We start from the raw sequence: 15,063 nt of genomic DNA on the forward strand, positions 1-15,063 counted from the left end.
TCACATACCTCTCCAGATGCAGCCACCCTGAGGATGCTGCCCAGGGCCACACACCCGAAGCTTCCCTCAGGTGCCCTCCTGAGGCTATAGTCACCCTGGTCCTCCCTAGCTCCAGCTTGTCAGCGTGGACATTAACAGTGCTCTCTGCCTGTTAGGTGGACATTAACAATGGCCCAATGGCCAGGACTAACCACCATGTACAGCAATGGAGAACTTCCCTTCCTCTCAGAGAAGGGGGCCTCAGCTCCTCACCCCACAAGACACAGACTCTGGGAAACAGGCAAACGTCCCCAGGTGACCCTTCCTGGAATACTGGCTCTGCTCCACTGTGTTTTCAAAGGGCTCTTACCCCCTCCAGGGACCACTCTGCAAGGGGAGACAGATACATGCTGTGACAGCAACCAAGGCTCAGAACACACAGGGCCTGAAAAGTCCTGAGTCCCAGAACTGCTTGGGGTCTCAGGCTCAGGACCCCTCCCCATTTGTAGGAAGGAAAGTCTGCCAGGAGAGAGGCCATGGCTAGAGAAGGCTGGCAGGGAGTAATGTGCCTACTGGAGCCCTCCAGGCACAAGTGGCCCTGGATCACTTCCCTGCACAGGCCCCACTCTAGTCGGTCTCTGAGCCAAGCTTCCATGTGTGGATGGACCAAATGGCATAGGTCCACGGCCTGCAGCACTGTCCACGTTGAGAGTAATCCACTAAAGAATCCACAGCAGTTTCTTGAGCAGGCAGGGTCTCTCTCCAATGCTGACCTCACTGCCAGAAATGCAGCAGGTACCCACTGAAGTGATCTGGAATGATCAGGGCAGGGGCTGGATGGGTAAGATGCCCATGAATGGTGCTTTTCCTGTGTCCACAGACCACACAGCTCTGCAAGTATTATGGGGCCCTTTCTGCTGGCTGGCAGGAGCCCCACTCCCACATGGGCCTTCTTCGGCCAGCTTCCTGATAACTTCCTGGAGTGACAGGCCTGTCCTTGTGACCCAGTGAGCTTCTGACCCAGGTGTCTCTCTAGGCATGGCTCTGCCTCACCTGCATGAAGGTCAGGACTGCATCCACAGGCTGAGGAGCTCAGCGGGAGGACAGGGAGGGGGGTCCTTGAATTCAAGGGCCTCTTGGACAATTCTCAATTCAGGAGGGAAGCTGCCTGGCTTTGGCCACCTCTGCCTTTTGTGAATGGCCTCTGCTGCTAGCTCAGCAGGGCTTTTCTGGGTTGAGATGGGAGTCTCACAAACCTTTTGCCTGGGCTGGCCTGGAACTGTGATTCTCCAGATTTCTGCCTCCCAAGATTATAGGCTTGAGCCACTGCACCTGCCTCTGACCACTGTGCTTTCTGGGCCATGGGGTAGTTCTCCAGCAGGCGGCTGTGTCAGTGCTGGCCCTCCAGGCCTGGCCATGGTGGAAGACAGGGAACAACCTCTGCTTGGCGCCTCCCCTGCCAGCTCCACTCCAGACCCTCCACATCTGTCCCATTATCTCTTCTCACAGGATCATGAGAACTATGTGGCCTCCAGATTACAGGGGACAAGTTGAGGTCCAGAGACATGTGGGACTGGTCACAGGATTAGCCACATGACCGAGCCATGGAACCATGGTTTTGCTCTGAGGCCACTATACTGCTGCCTCCTGGTGACCATAGGAAGAGGGAGCCACACTTTAAGCTGCCCATCACAGACTGCCAACATTAGCTCTGACCTGGATTTCCCTGACAACCGCTGTTGGGGCTGACTAGGGCACCACTTGGCCACACAGCCAGCACTGGGGACTGGAGGAATGGCCCGGGTCCTCCACTCCTCATCTCCTGAGAAACAGAAATTGCCTACCCCGGACCCCAGCCTAGAGAACAAGTGGGAAGGGGCCTGGTGAAGCCAGGGTGTGCTGCACACTACATCCGGATCCCAACAAGCTATGGCCATCGGGAGGCAGCAGGCGAAGGAGAATCAACTGTGCCTACGGCAGAGGAAACTGAACTCAGGTCTGCTCGCCTCCATGCTCAACTGAGAGGCTAGGCTGTTCCTGTATGCGTGGTGGGGCCCCAGGGCTGGACAAAGCTTGCCTCCAGCTCTCCTTGCACCTCCTCACTCCTCATCAGAGCTCCAAGTCACTCAGAATTGCTGGCAAGGAGTGGTGGCCATGAGCTGACTTTTGGTCACCCACAGCCCTGTGGCCTCCTGCATGGCTGCCCAGCAGCACCCGCACAGCGCTGCACACACATGCTTGGGAGTTTACCCACTTTGAATCTCTGCACACACCGCATAGGCACAGCCTTGCCAGACAGCTACCAGGACTGAAGGCTGATTGCAAACTAACAAAGATTTTTTTTTAAAGGAAAGGTAAAATGTCAGCCCTTCAACCCAAAAAGGCAAAGACCAGAAATTTAGCCACAAGAAAAGATACAGGAAGCCTGAGCTTCAAAGAGGTGGCACTGCATTTCCCACTGGTGAGGACAGGGCAAAGTCACCTCTCTCATTTTACATACAGGAATCTGGAATCTCAGCTCCTTCCAATGAAATGGGCCACTGCAGCTTGAGGAAGCTGTCACAGAAATCTAGATGTGACAGTTCCCCCACAGGCTACAGTCCTGTAGCCCTTCCTCTGCCTTTGTCTACAAAATTCCCCAGCTCCAGCCCAGCAGCCCAGATAGACTTCCCCATGCTCCATCTGAGCACTTTGCCTCAACTGTGTCTTATGGACGCAGAGGTGGACAACACACAAGCCCTCACATCTCGTGTCCCCAGCGGGCAGGCCCGTGCCATGTCTGCTAACAGCTTTCTAGGAGCCTCTTAAGGACCTCATGTCCTGGGGAAAGGTCCTCTGATGACGGCCACCCTGGCAGGGGACAGTCTCTGCTGGCCCCACTGTGGACATCAGGGATCTGTGGTCAGGACTGCTGGCTGTGGCCCCCTCAGCTGGTCAAAATCCCAGAGCTGCTGCCACATGATATTCAGCTTGTCCTGAATGGATAACAGCTGGACATGCACAAGGCCTCTCAGTGGCCAAGCCCCCCACAGCAGCCCTAGTGCCTTCCATGGATGCCAGGTTGGTGCCTGGACAGTCCGTGTGGCCCTTGGCCTCTTCTGGGCATCAGAAGCAATCAGCTACACACACAGGGATGACCCCAGCACTTCCTGCAATGCAGGAAACAGCCCAGCAGCTGAGAGCTCCTTTCCTCTCCCCAGAGAGCGGCACTCACACCTCCAGGTTAGGGGTGGAGGCAAAGGTCAGCCATGCACCTGGAAATTATGCTCCCAGTTCCCCAGGCTGAGTTTCCAGACCAGTTCTGTCCCCCCTCTCCAAGAGGCATTTCCTACAAAGCAGTCTGTATCCCTGGGGCGCCTGCCAGGTTGCTCTCGTGTCCCCTGGGCTTGGATTAGTGAAGACACTTGGCCCATCCCAGGCTGGGTGGGGAACACTAGGGCATTTGTGATTCCAGAAGTGCAGAAGGTTGAAGGGTGCTGATGCTGCCCAACCTTGGAGACCCCCAGGGCTCCTCAAGGTCCCAGGTCCCCAGGCCTGTCCTTGGAGTCCCAACATCCTAGTGAGCTCCTGGGCCCATGTGCACATCTGTGCTGACCCTGAAGGGTCAGGCCATGTCCCAAACGCCAAGCACTGACAGGGAGCCAAAGAGAATGAGGGACAGCAATGACATGGTGTGGCCACAGCTCCCGTTGACACCCAGACGACGTGTGGGCTGGCTCTTCTCTGTGCCCAAGGGCACCTGGGCTTCCCTCCCTCCTGTGGCTGCCCTTCACCCTGGACAGCTGGAGGTGGCTTGTCCCCCAAATACAAGGTTTCTTGTGGCTGGAACACTCATGCCTGACCAGTGGAAAGTACCCTAAGCGATGCTTGTCCCTCTGGGGCACTGTGGTCTGGCAGCAAAGAAGAGCAGCTACTACCTCATCCTAAGCACATGCCCTCACTTCTGAGTTTCCCTGGAGACGTCTCTTGTGTCTAGGTGCCTTGTTTCTATGTCAATTGGGAATAGGGAGGTGTCCAAACTGTGACTGAAGCAGTGGGGACTTTCCCAGAAATAAGCCAAGGCTAACACCTTCCCAGAAGGAGGTATGAGTCTGCAGGTGTGGCGGTACCTGGCCCCTTAAGGGAAGGACTGGCCTGGCCCAGCACAGCAAGGCCAGCAAAGATGGAGGAAGTGAGCTGAACTTTGAAGAGGTGACGTGTGTTTCCCACTGACCTCCTGCTGATGAGGACAAGGCAAAGTCACCTCTGCTGCCCAGGAAAGACACTGCAGGGATGAGGGTATGAGGCCTAAGATCAGCTGCAGGAGGAGCCTGCAAGTTCCAGGGGCTTCTGCAGATGAGGCCACACCAACGGTGACAGCCAGAGGCTTGTATAGGGAACCCTTAGGCCCTGGCCTAAAGTTCAGCCCTACTCAGGGGTATCAGCAGGGACTCACACTGGTCACTACCACATCCAGCAAGACTACCTCCTCCTAGAAGGCCTAACTGGTGAGCAGCTCTCTGAAGCTGGGGTTTGCCTCAGATGGGCCATGCAGAGAAACTGAGCAAGCTATGTAGTTGTGTCCTTCCTTCCCACAGACGTGGACAGCTCCAGAGTCTCCAGGGACGGCCACAATCTCAATCTTTCCGACCCTTATTCCAAGACCTTCAGCCTACACATACACGGGTCCATCGGAATCCCAGTTAAACGCCAGCTCTGGAGTCAGCAGGACGCTCCTTTCTTAGGCTTAGTGGAAATCTGCGTTTCATTCGCAACAACAAAGCAGTGACTCTTGTCCTTTGAACTATTTCCCACCAGACTCAGGGAGGCTGGAGAAACTAAAGAGTGACACATGTGAGTGACCATCCCGCACAAAGCCTTGTGGGGACCACTGCTGCTCCTCAGCCAGAAACTTTCAGAAAATCCACTGCCAAGTACTGCTTTGAGTCACCCCCATCACTGCAGGCAATCCGAATGCGCCCAGGACCTCTGTGGCTCTGTCACACATCTCTCTCCAGATCTCCCACAAGGCTATGGTCAACGATCCCACAGCCCAGCCCTTCAGAGGCGCACAGCTAAGAGACCACACTGCCCCATCAAGCCGTGTTTCTCAGAATGGCACAGAAGAGTCACCCACAGGGAGGTGAGTGGCGTGGACAGATGGGCCTTGTGAATGCACAGATGTACAGACAGTATCAAAGTTAAGTTCATCCCATTAACTTTCAGGGGGTGGGGAGAAGGCAGGTGACAGCTGGCTTGTGCATACATGCTTGGTGTCCAGGAGGATACCTGTCATGATTCTTGGGACAGAACAATACCCATGGTGGCCCTGTATGGAAACACAGGGGCCACTTCAGAGAGGAGAAGGGGTGAGGCCCCTATCAGGTAGTACTGGGGGTGCAATGTGATCCAGGTTTGGCCTTCCTCAAGGGACCTCCCCCTACCACAGGACACGGATGATGGACAGAGCTCTGGATGCTTTCTGAAGAGCAGAAGAGGACATGGTGGGAGACATAGGGACACAGATTCGACGCCTGCTGTGCCCCCACTGAGAACTGGCCAGCAGTAAAAGCAGTGGGGAGGCCACAACCTCTGCTGGACCTGGGCAAAAGCTGTTCAGTGTGGCTCAAGCTGCCCAGCAACAGAGTCAGCAGTGCTGTTGTGAGGACACCTGGACCCACTGAGGTCACACGCCTCGGCAGGGGTCCTGACTCCAGGCTGGTAGCTGGTCAGGGGCTTGCAGAGCATGGCCAAACAAAGAGAAGAGAATCTGCAGTGCTTGAGTCTCAAGGCTAAGGTGTGTTTAACTCACAGGTCAGTCCTGACCCCTGAGACCTTTTGTTCATGAAATGAGGGCAAGATTACAAGGTAATAATGCAGGCTAGATCCGCACCACTGTTTAAAAATGTCCCAAACCATGAAATCCACAGCATCTGCCAGGGAGAAAGCCCCCAGGTAGGAAGGCCAAGGAACAGAGGCCAGCCTCAACCCTCACCCACAAGGTGAATGCCAGCCCAGCTTCCTGGCTAACCCTGATTTCACATCTCTGATCAATGACACATCTGAACACCAAGCTGTCCAGAGGTACTACTGGCCACCAACATTCCCTCAGGCAAATGTAACTGGCAGCAAGAGCAAAACCAAGCCTGGGCATTTCCCTGAACAGCCTTGTTCTGGTCCCCACCCACCACGGAGGAGCACCCCACCACTGAACTGACTATGCTGGTCAGAAAATACCTCAGCATGCACTTCCTCCCTTTACAGTGTGGCATTAGACACCCCCAGGAAACATGAATCCAAACTCTATTACATGCTAATTTAAGCATATGTAGGACCCCATCTCAGGACAGGACCTCACAGTGTTCACAAAGACAGCAGAAGAATGCCCTTCTGCAGCGGCCACTGTCTTCCCACGGCTCTGGGGGCAGTAGGACCAGCGGTGGGCAGCGGAGGGTCTCACCCACCTCTGTGGCTACCCAAGGTTGCTGAGCAACCCCCATAACTCCAATAACAGCCTAATGTCTACTTCTTTCAGTTTGGCAAATATGGCTGCTTTACCCAAGACCCCTCCAGGGGTCTCAATGGCAGTTCTCAGTTCCTTGACATGGTGCCTTCCTAATGCACCCTCAGGGACACCCAGTCCTAAGCAAGACCCGTGTGACCCCGGTAGCACCCTGTAGTTTGAGTGGCCGGTTTTCCTGTTCTCAGTGTGTGGGGGACCCTCCCTAGAAGCCTATGGTCACCCTTCCAAAAGATCAGAGGCAGAGCTGGTTTCCAAGTCCTGCCATCTTTGCTGTGCAAGCGACTCACCCCATGGCCAATGGAGACCCCTCAACTGCTCGGTCCTAAATATTGACGTTGGCCCCCCTCAGCCTGGGACATCCAGGCCCCAGTTTCTCCCGCCACACTCCATTCCTTGGCTCCTCCAGCTGGAGAAGTGAAGCCCCCACCCCAATCCCAGCTTTGGAATTCCTTTGCACGCCCAGCCCCAACAGGGGTTCAGATTCCGTGACCACACAGGACCTCCAGCCCGCACTCCTGCACGCTGGAGGGGGACTGGCTGTCTTGGTCACTGGGTGTGCCTTCTGCGTCCCCAGGTCTGGGTGAGGGGACACAACTCTGGCACCACAGACCTTGGTCCCGCGCGACCCCATCCCGCCACCTACCTGCTTGTCCCGCGCGCGGTGCTCCACGCCGCCGCCAGCGCGCCGCTCCGCCTCCTCCGCGCCTTTGCGGCCGCTCGCATACGCGGACACCACGAAGCTGTCCCCTGCGGCCGGCGTGAGGACGCGCGGGAAACGCGGCACCAACGAGGAGGAAGGACACTCCGTGAGCCCCGCGGGCTGCGCTTTCGCTGATCCCGCCGCCCCACGCCCACCCCATCCCCGGGGGCCGAGAGCCGGGTGGGGTCGGGACCCGCGCGCTCCCTGAGACCCGCGGCCGGGACGCCCACCCGAGGGCGCGAGGCGGGGCGCGCTCCGGCTCGGGGCTCCGAGTGTCCGGCCCGGTGGCCGCTCCGAGCGCGCGCTCACCTTCGGGGCTCTCTCTCCGCTTGCTGGCTGCGGCGGCTGCGGCGCGGCCGGAGGACGCGGGGGAGAGGGAAGGGACAGTGAGTGGCGGCACCCGCCCGCGCCCAGCCCGCCCGGCCGGCCCGCATCTCACCGTGCTTGGACTGAAATTTCCCCATGCTGCCGCCGGGGCCGGGGTCCCGCGCCCACCCGCCGGCCGCGCGCTCAGGTGCAGGTCCGAGGTCCGGGGCGGGACGTCCGCGGGGGCCGCATGGATCGGGTGCCGTACGGAACTCGGATCGGGGAGCCGGGAGCCGGGGCGGGGCGGGCGCGGCTCGGCCCGGCGACAGGGGACAGCGGCGCCGGCGGCGGCCCGGCTCCTTCTGAGCGCGCGCGCTCGCGCCCGGGCTTTAACCGCGGCCACCGCAGCGCCCCCCGCGGCCGCGGCCCGCAATGCACGCGCCGCTCCCGCGCTCCCCGGAGTCCACCAGCACCACTGGGGAGGTGGGGGGCCTCGCCCCACAGCCCGCCGGCCAGCGACTAGGGCCTGCAGCTGCCTGAGGGGACGATCAGAGGCTGCAAGTGGACCTAGAGGTTCTGGCTCCCTGAGGAGCCCTGTGGGGACCCCAGTCCTGCCCAGGCCATTTTGGGCTTGGGATCCCCAAGCTAGAGGGCCTCTCCTTTTGAAGGGAGGACCCTGCGGATGCCCAGGTCCTGGAGCCTCGTCTTGCACCCCTTGGCTGGTGGGAGTGTGTGTGGGCATCCGAGGGGGAGAGGACAGGAGCCCCATAGGGAGGACCTGGAGAGGGGGGCAAGGGCCCATCCTGGCCTGGGGTGTGCACCTCCTCCCTTCCTCCTGAAGATCCCAGTCCTGCTAGCCTCTTTGTGCCCCTCGCTCGTGAAGGACCAGCACTGACCACCTTGGATAAACCCTGTACTCCTCTTTTTGACCATGGCGGGGACTGGGTCTTTGATGGTTTGCCAGCAAAGTGCTGACACCACCCCCACGGCTCACAGAGAAGCTGCCTTTTCTCACTTCTGTCTTTTGTCACCTGTCATTTTTTCACCTCTTTGGCCCTGTTTGTTACTTAGGACACTGCTCCTTTGGCTCTCAGGCAGAGCACCTGTCCTACTGGCACACTAGCCAGCCTTTCTCCCTTTCCACGCATGTGATAGCAGCCAGCAGGCGGGCACACCAATGGTTCAGGGAAGCCTTGCGGTTGTTGGACCGTAAGGTGCCCATATTTGCTGACCCCAGACAGGGCCATGTAGCAGCCACAGATGTGCAGAGACAGAGGGACTTGTATGACTGTTGGGGCTCACCCACCCACCAGAGCACTGTCCTAAGTACTAACCTTGCCTCTTTCCTTCTCTACCTGAGACAGGACTCCACCCCCACTCGGCAACTGTGGAAGAGGCAAAGCAGGGCTACAGGGAGGGTCCCAGGAAACTGTGTGAGAGAGGGGACAGCACTGCCCACCCTGGTCAGCATCTGCAGCTGTGCTTGGACACACAGTCATAGAGGCCATATTGAGAGAAAATTCTAGCAAGGACAGGCACGACCACGTCTCACCTGCCTCCTGAAGTCCAGGCTTGTCTTTGGCAGACTGTGTGAGGCAGGTGAGGCCAGGTGAGGCAGGTGACTCAGGCTATGTCCTGCATATACTGCTTCATCCTGCTGGGGGCATGGCATGTCCTGCAGCTTCCCAACCAGGCATGGATGGAAGTTTCCAGGGAATGGCCATCCCATCTCTCCACAACCAGGGCCACCGCTCAGCTGGGTGGACAGACTGTTGACCCTACGAGAGAGAGGACACGGAGCAGCTGCTGAGCTGGATGACAGCAGGCCCAGATCCTGTGTGGACCATGGACAGCTTCCTATGGTGCATGGATGAAATGCTGTGACATTCTGGTGTCAAAGTCACAGAATCCTCGTGCTCAAGTCCGGTGGAGCTCTGGCAGCCTCCTCCCTTGACAACCTGAAATGTCCTCTCAGGTGTGCCCACTGCTCCCCTCCCAATCCAGGGGCCTAAAGGGGCTTTTGCCCCTGACTCGAGGTTCTTCTCAGGCCATTCCTGCCTCACCTTTCTCTGTGGTTGCTCAGGGCACCTGCACTTGGGCCCCTGCACTGTGGCTGGAGCAACAGTGTCTCAAGCCAAGTGTTCTTGTCCCCTCAGGTTGGCCAAAGTGGGAAGGCTGAGCCCAGGTGGCTGGGCCAGGTAGGGACGCACTTTCACCCCACATCCCACTTCTGTGTTCCATGTCCGTTGTCCTGTGCCCTGCATCCTGCCTTACTCTGCCTGAGGCCTTTGGAAGAGGTCCGCCTGTTGATAAAATCAGCTCTCAGAACTTTCAAAGAGCAGGAATATGGCGCAGACACGCCTGGCTCGTTAATTTGCATCCTTGCAGCTTTTCAAAGGATTTTGTCATTATCTGTCAGAGATGGGAGAGCAGCACCCTTATCTGTAAGATGAAGAGACGCCACCCGGCCTCCACCTCTGTGTTTTGGCTGTGGCTGCCTGTGCTCACTTGTGCCGATCTCCTTGTGGGCTGTGTGGCCTTGGATGGGGCAAACTCAGGACCCTGGGCAGCAGTGTACACTTCTGTCAATCCGGTCCCCTTGTCTGAACAGGGCACAACTGTGGGGTCCTCCTGTCCTTCTCCCTGTAGATTGGTCTTGGGTTGGGTGTGGGGATGGGAGGCTCAAGCCAAGGAAACATTTGCACTCATGAAACCTTCAGAAATGAAGTTCTGTGTGTTCATCACTGGGCCAGCGTGTCACCTCTCAGCTGTGACACCTGAATGGGCCATTCTCATGTCCTGAGGGGCTGAACTCACCCTGTGTCTGTGTCGTTGCCACTGTGGCAATTGTTCCTTACTGTTTTCCTTCCCTCTTCAGAAGTGCAATGAGGTCCAGCTCACACCTGGCAATGCAGACAGAGCACAGTGATGTTCACCTTGTCTAAAACTGACCACAGGCTGAAAACATCTTGCAGAAAATCAGACTCATGGGACAATCAGGGGTCTTCCCTGGGTGCTGTGTCTGCCTCCACTTAAGTCTGGGCAGACCCCATCTTCTGGCCCCTGCCAGATGCAAACACATCCTGACTGTGTTTTTGGTACCATTGTCCACTCCTGCCCTGACAGTCCCAGTGCTGGAATTCCTGGGGGCTGCTGGACACCTGCACGTGGTCATTTGTCTCAAGGCAAAAAAGAGCACAAAGGTAGAAGTGGAGGTGGCAATGTGTGGGTGTGCACACTTACACACATGCATGGGTGTGGAGCAGGAGCTGCCCAAGTGGGCACCAGGAGCACTGTCTTCAACTTAACCCTTGGAGTTGGATCTCAGCTTCCACTTGCCTTAGATTTTGGCTGCTGGAAGTTTCTGGAAGGCATGGTGCTTTCTAACTGCAGCTGACTTCTGCCTCCACAGCCCATCTCTGTGCTGTGGGTGTCTCCATACATCGAAGTGCCCCCCCACCAGCACCACAGACTGATACCCCTCACTGAACTAGCCAGCACCACTGGAGACCACATGCAAGCCAGCCTCCTTGTGAGGCTGAGGTCTTGCTCAGGAAGTGCCTGCTTTGGGACCAGACAGAACATGCTAGATGCTAGGGTCAGAGTGTGTGTGCCATGTGACCCGTCTCACCAGGCCTCTTCTGTGCAGACATCAAAAGAATGCAGACTAGGCAGGTACTTTCCTTCCCAGTGGGTGTGTGCCCATCATTGTGTGAATGGATTGCTGCATTTTTAAGTGCATGAGATGACCTCAGAGTTGCCCTGAAGACCTCCCTGTTTCTGCCCATCTCTCTTTCAATGTGCAGAGGTCTGGCCAGTGGAGGTTGGTTGTGAAATATCAGCTGCAGCCCTGCACCTTCACCTGCTTCCCTTTGGAGCAACACATGTTGGCATTTTTTTTTTAATGGTACTGGGACTTGAACTCAGGGCATCGCTCTTGCTAAGCAGGCACTCTACCACGTGAGCCACTCTGCCAGCACACATTGGCATTTTATAGACCCTGCTCAGGCCTGCGCAGAAAGGTCAATATGAATTCACAAAACACATGTAATCTTACATTTCAAGCTGTGCCCTCTCTCCTGAGTGTTGTTACTGCATAAAAGCCTACTCTGGACCAGGCACAGTGGCTCACTCCTGAAATCCTAGCAGGTGGGAAGCAGAGATCAGAAGGATCACAGTTTTTGCCATCCCAGGGAAAACTTATTGAAACCCCATCTCAACCAATAAAAAGCTGGGTGTGGTGGTGCCTACTTGTCATCCCAGCTAGGTGGGATGTTAAATAGGAGGATCAGAATCCAGGCTGGCCGGGCATAAATGCAAGGCCCTATTAAAAAAAATAACCAAAGCAAAAAGGGCTGGAGATATGGCTCAAGTGTAGAGCTCCTGCCTTGAAAGCACAATGACCTGAGTTCAAACCCCGACACTAACAACAACAACAAACATTTATCCTAAATCACAAATGTACAGCGAATCATTGCTTATATGTCAGGTGCTCGAAACTACCACAAGGGTCGTGGTTTTGAAGCAATAGCTGGGGAGCTTGCCTGTCCGGGGTTCATGACAGGGGACCCCTTCGTTTATCCCCACCCTGACCAGAAACACTTGCTCAGCAGCAAGGACACAGTTACGAGTGTGCTCCTCCACACCAGCCTTGCTTTGTGGGTAGGAAGGAGACATAGCTTTTGATGGCAGGCAAATATGTGTGCTACTCTCATGCAGATTTGTGTTTAGAGAAACACACCAGAAAAAAGCCACTCTGTTCACAAGATGGGTTTCACAAGAATGGTGTCGTTGGCGTGACTTTGTCTGCATTGTTTTATGGGTCTTCCTGTTTTTATCACCATTAAAATTAAGCTTTGCAGGTTGTGTAGCAAGAGGCAGGTGGATGGTGCACCTGAGCAACAAAGAAACCCAGAGGATGCACCATGTTAGACCACAGTGCACATGGGCATCAGCCAGTGCACACACACATGTGCACACAGGACAAGGGCCATTACTTTTGGATCCATCATTCTCTGAAGTAGGAGAGATGGAGGTGAACTTGAGAAGCCACCTGGAGCCCTGTGTACTTAGTTTCTGAAATCTCAACTGTCCGAGTGATACACAGGTGTGCCAGGTGGCTGAGAAGCATGTTTGTGAGTCAGTGTTAGGGCCTCACTATGTGCAGGCTTCCTCACCATCGATCTTCCATGGGGAGGACCTGGAATGCTTGTGTTTTGTCATTCTGTTAGCTCCAAAGTGAGGAAAATCTCCCAGTGTGAAAGCAATGTGGATCAGCACTTGAGTGGTTGCTCTTGTTCCCAGGCCATGGTGAGGGCCTTGTGCCTCAGGCCAAAGGGCTCTTCTGAAAATGCAGTAGTGGCCACGGCTTCTTCACAGGCTGCAGATGGTCAGATGTCACAATGTCTGCCAGCCCAGGACAGCACATGGGGCTCTTTCACCTCCCAAGGGGTGACACACAGTCCTGTGTCCCTGTGTTGCTTCTGGAAGAATCCATGTGCCTTGCAGTTGTCAGCAGGGGAGTGTTCCCAGTCACTCAGGAAGTCCCTGAGGGATATCCCTGCAGGTGGGTGGGCCTCATCACGCCCCCTTCGGTTCCATGGATCTCCTCCTACTGTCAGGGAAAGCTGCCCTAACTCAGCATTGACCTGCAGCCAAGAGAGGCCATGTACAGAGCTGCACAGCCTCGTGGCTGATCATCTCAGCAACAGAAGATGTGCTCACTGAGAATGGAATGACAGTATATTTCTCAGACGGGCCTCGAGGGTCAAATCCATGTTGGATCCTTAGCTGCCTGACTCAGGTCTAGCCTGCAACATTTCAGAGAATGGAGTTTCCGGGCTCCCCAGCCACAGTGGTGGTAGACATGGTGCTATAGCTGGGCAAGGGGAGGTACCTTTGACAATTAGGTCCAGGACAGATTGGGGAGGATGCAGGGCGGGGGAGGAGGGTTGGGACAGGACAGTTCTGGGCAGCATCTTCCCCCTCCTCTCCTGCCTGGGTGCAGCTTGGTGCACATGGCCTCCTGGTGACTTCTGTGGGTGTTCTTGAGATTGGGTCCTTGCTGTAACCAGGCAGAGGGAGGCCGGAGCTATATGGGCTATACGAATCTCTGCCTGGGAAGTCAGAGGTGGACCCATTCTCAGGAGCAGCTAAGGTCCTGTCTCTGCACCCCTTCTGCCCTTCAAGGGGCCTTCCCATGGGTCCTGCTGCCCTGAGCTGTTCCCATCTCCCTAAGGCCCATGATCTTGCTGGTAGAGGTCAAACTGCAGGAGGATCCCACACCTCCCCCATCTCTCTACACACAGGCAAGTTCAGGACACAGACACCCCTCTGTCTCCTGCACTGAGAAGGCACAGCACAGCAAACACTGTGCACGCCCCCCCCTAATTTCCATCTGCTGGGGTGCATCGGCTTATGTGGAGTGGGCACTTCTCATGGCCACTTTATTAGGGGGTTCAGAGGGAAGCCATGTTGGCCCTGGATACAGGGTACAGAGGTCAAACTCATGGGGCTGTGCGGGGAGAAAGGGGTGTGTCTCAGGTCTCATGAAGGCCTTTCTCTTCACTGTCTCCACTGCCTAGACGCAGCACAGGCTGCCCAGCCAGTTTAGCTCCCATCTCTGATTGTCACCATGGTCCTCCTGGTAGCTCTTACTTTGGGCATTTCCTGCACCTGTGTGACCCCTGCCTCCTCCCACCCTGTCCTTAAAGTCTGGACTGCATAGAGAAGGCACTCTGAGCTCTGAGTGAATATAGAAGGCTCTCTGGGCTCACTAGCCAGTAGAGGCTGCTCTGTCAGTCCCAGAAGGAAGAAGGGACCTCTGATCTGCTTCTCTGCTGTCTCATATAAGGTCACCGACTCCTGGAGAGACAATGAGACCAGCTCTTGTCACCAGCCAAGAATCTGAGGTTGTGTCTGACAAGCTGGTTCTGCTGCCTCTGGCTGGGTCCTGGTGACCCTGGAAACGAACTCACACCCAAACTCCAGGCTCACAAAGTGTTTTATCTTTGGGATGGAGGCCTCCAACTCTGGGAGGTCCATATCCACAGCTCACCTCATCATTGTGCTCCCCCAGCATCCTTGAGATGAGGACCCCAAAGCCCATAGGTGTCCTAGGGAAGGACAAGTGGCACTCTTCACAGCAAGCATGTGGAGTCAGGTGACAAACACAAGTCCTCTTCCATCATAGCCTACAAAGGGACTCTCCTTTAAGGAAGACCCCAACCCCCTATTTAATGTCTTTCTCCAGGTCTCCTCACATATCACTGCTGTCCTGCAGGCAGGACAGCAAGCACAGAGACCACGAGGAAGTGGTGACACCATGTTGGTCAGACACCTCAAACACAGGGCCCACGGTAAGTTGATCCTGATGGCATTGTCTGAGAAGCTCCTAGCCCATGGGAAGCAGGCACAGGAGGGAGATCAACAGCACCTATGCCACGGGCTGAGGGCATGACGAGGATGTGTGAAGCATGTGAACCCTATGGGACTAGGGCCAGGCACAGTCCTCCTGCTGGTGGCCTGGGGGCTTTGCCCACACAGCCTGGCAGGACAGGGTACCTTTCCCCACAGC

The 15,063-nt window shown here is 56.2% G+C and overlaps 1 protein-coding gene across 4 annotated transcripts in view; it reads right to left on the reverse strand.

The window, feature by feature from the left end:
- Positions 1-7,834, reverse strand: part of Nkd2 (NKD inhibitor of WNT signaling pathway 2) — a 31,914-nt gene extending 24,080 nt beyond the window's left edge. For 3 of the 4 annotated variants that reach the window (XR_012449259.1, XM_074077779.1, XM_020187554.2), the window contains exons 1-3: positions 7,621-7,834; positions 7,491-7,526; positions 7,125-7,228 (exon numbers count right to left, since the gene is read on the reverse strand). Coding sequence is in view for 3 of the 4 variants with exons in the window: in XM_074077779.1 (XP_073933880.1) it covers positions 7,125-7,228; positions 7,491-7,526; positions 7,621-7,645 (165 nt within the window). In the remaining variant the exon portion in view is untranslated. The remainder of the gene's footprint in view (positions 1-7,124; positions 7,229-7,490; positions 7,527-7,620) is intronic. The other variant, XM_020187555.2, reaches the window with a different exon arrangement.
- Positions 7,835-15,063: the final 7,229 nt, after the last annotated feature.

The sequence above is a fragment of the Castor canadensis genome, chromosome 6 (assembly GCF_047511655.1).
Source record: "Castor canadensis chromosome 6, mCasCan1.hap1v2, whole genome shotgun sequence".
NCBI classification, from domain to species: Eukaryota; Metazoa; Chordata; class Mammalia; order Rodentia; family Castoridae; genus Castor; species Castor canadensis.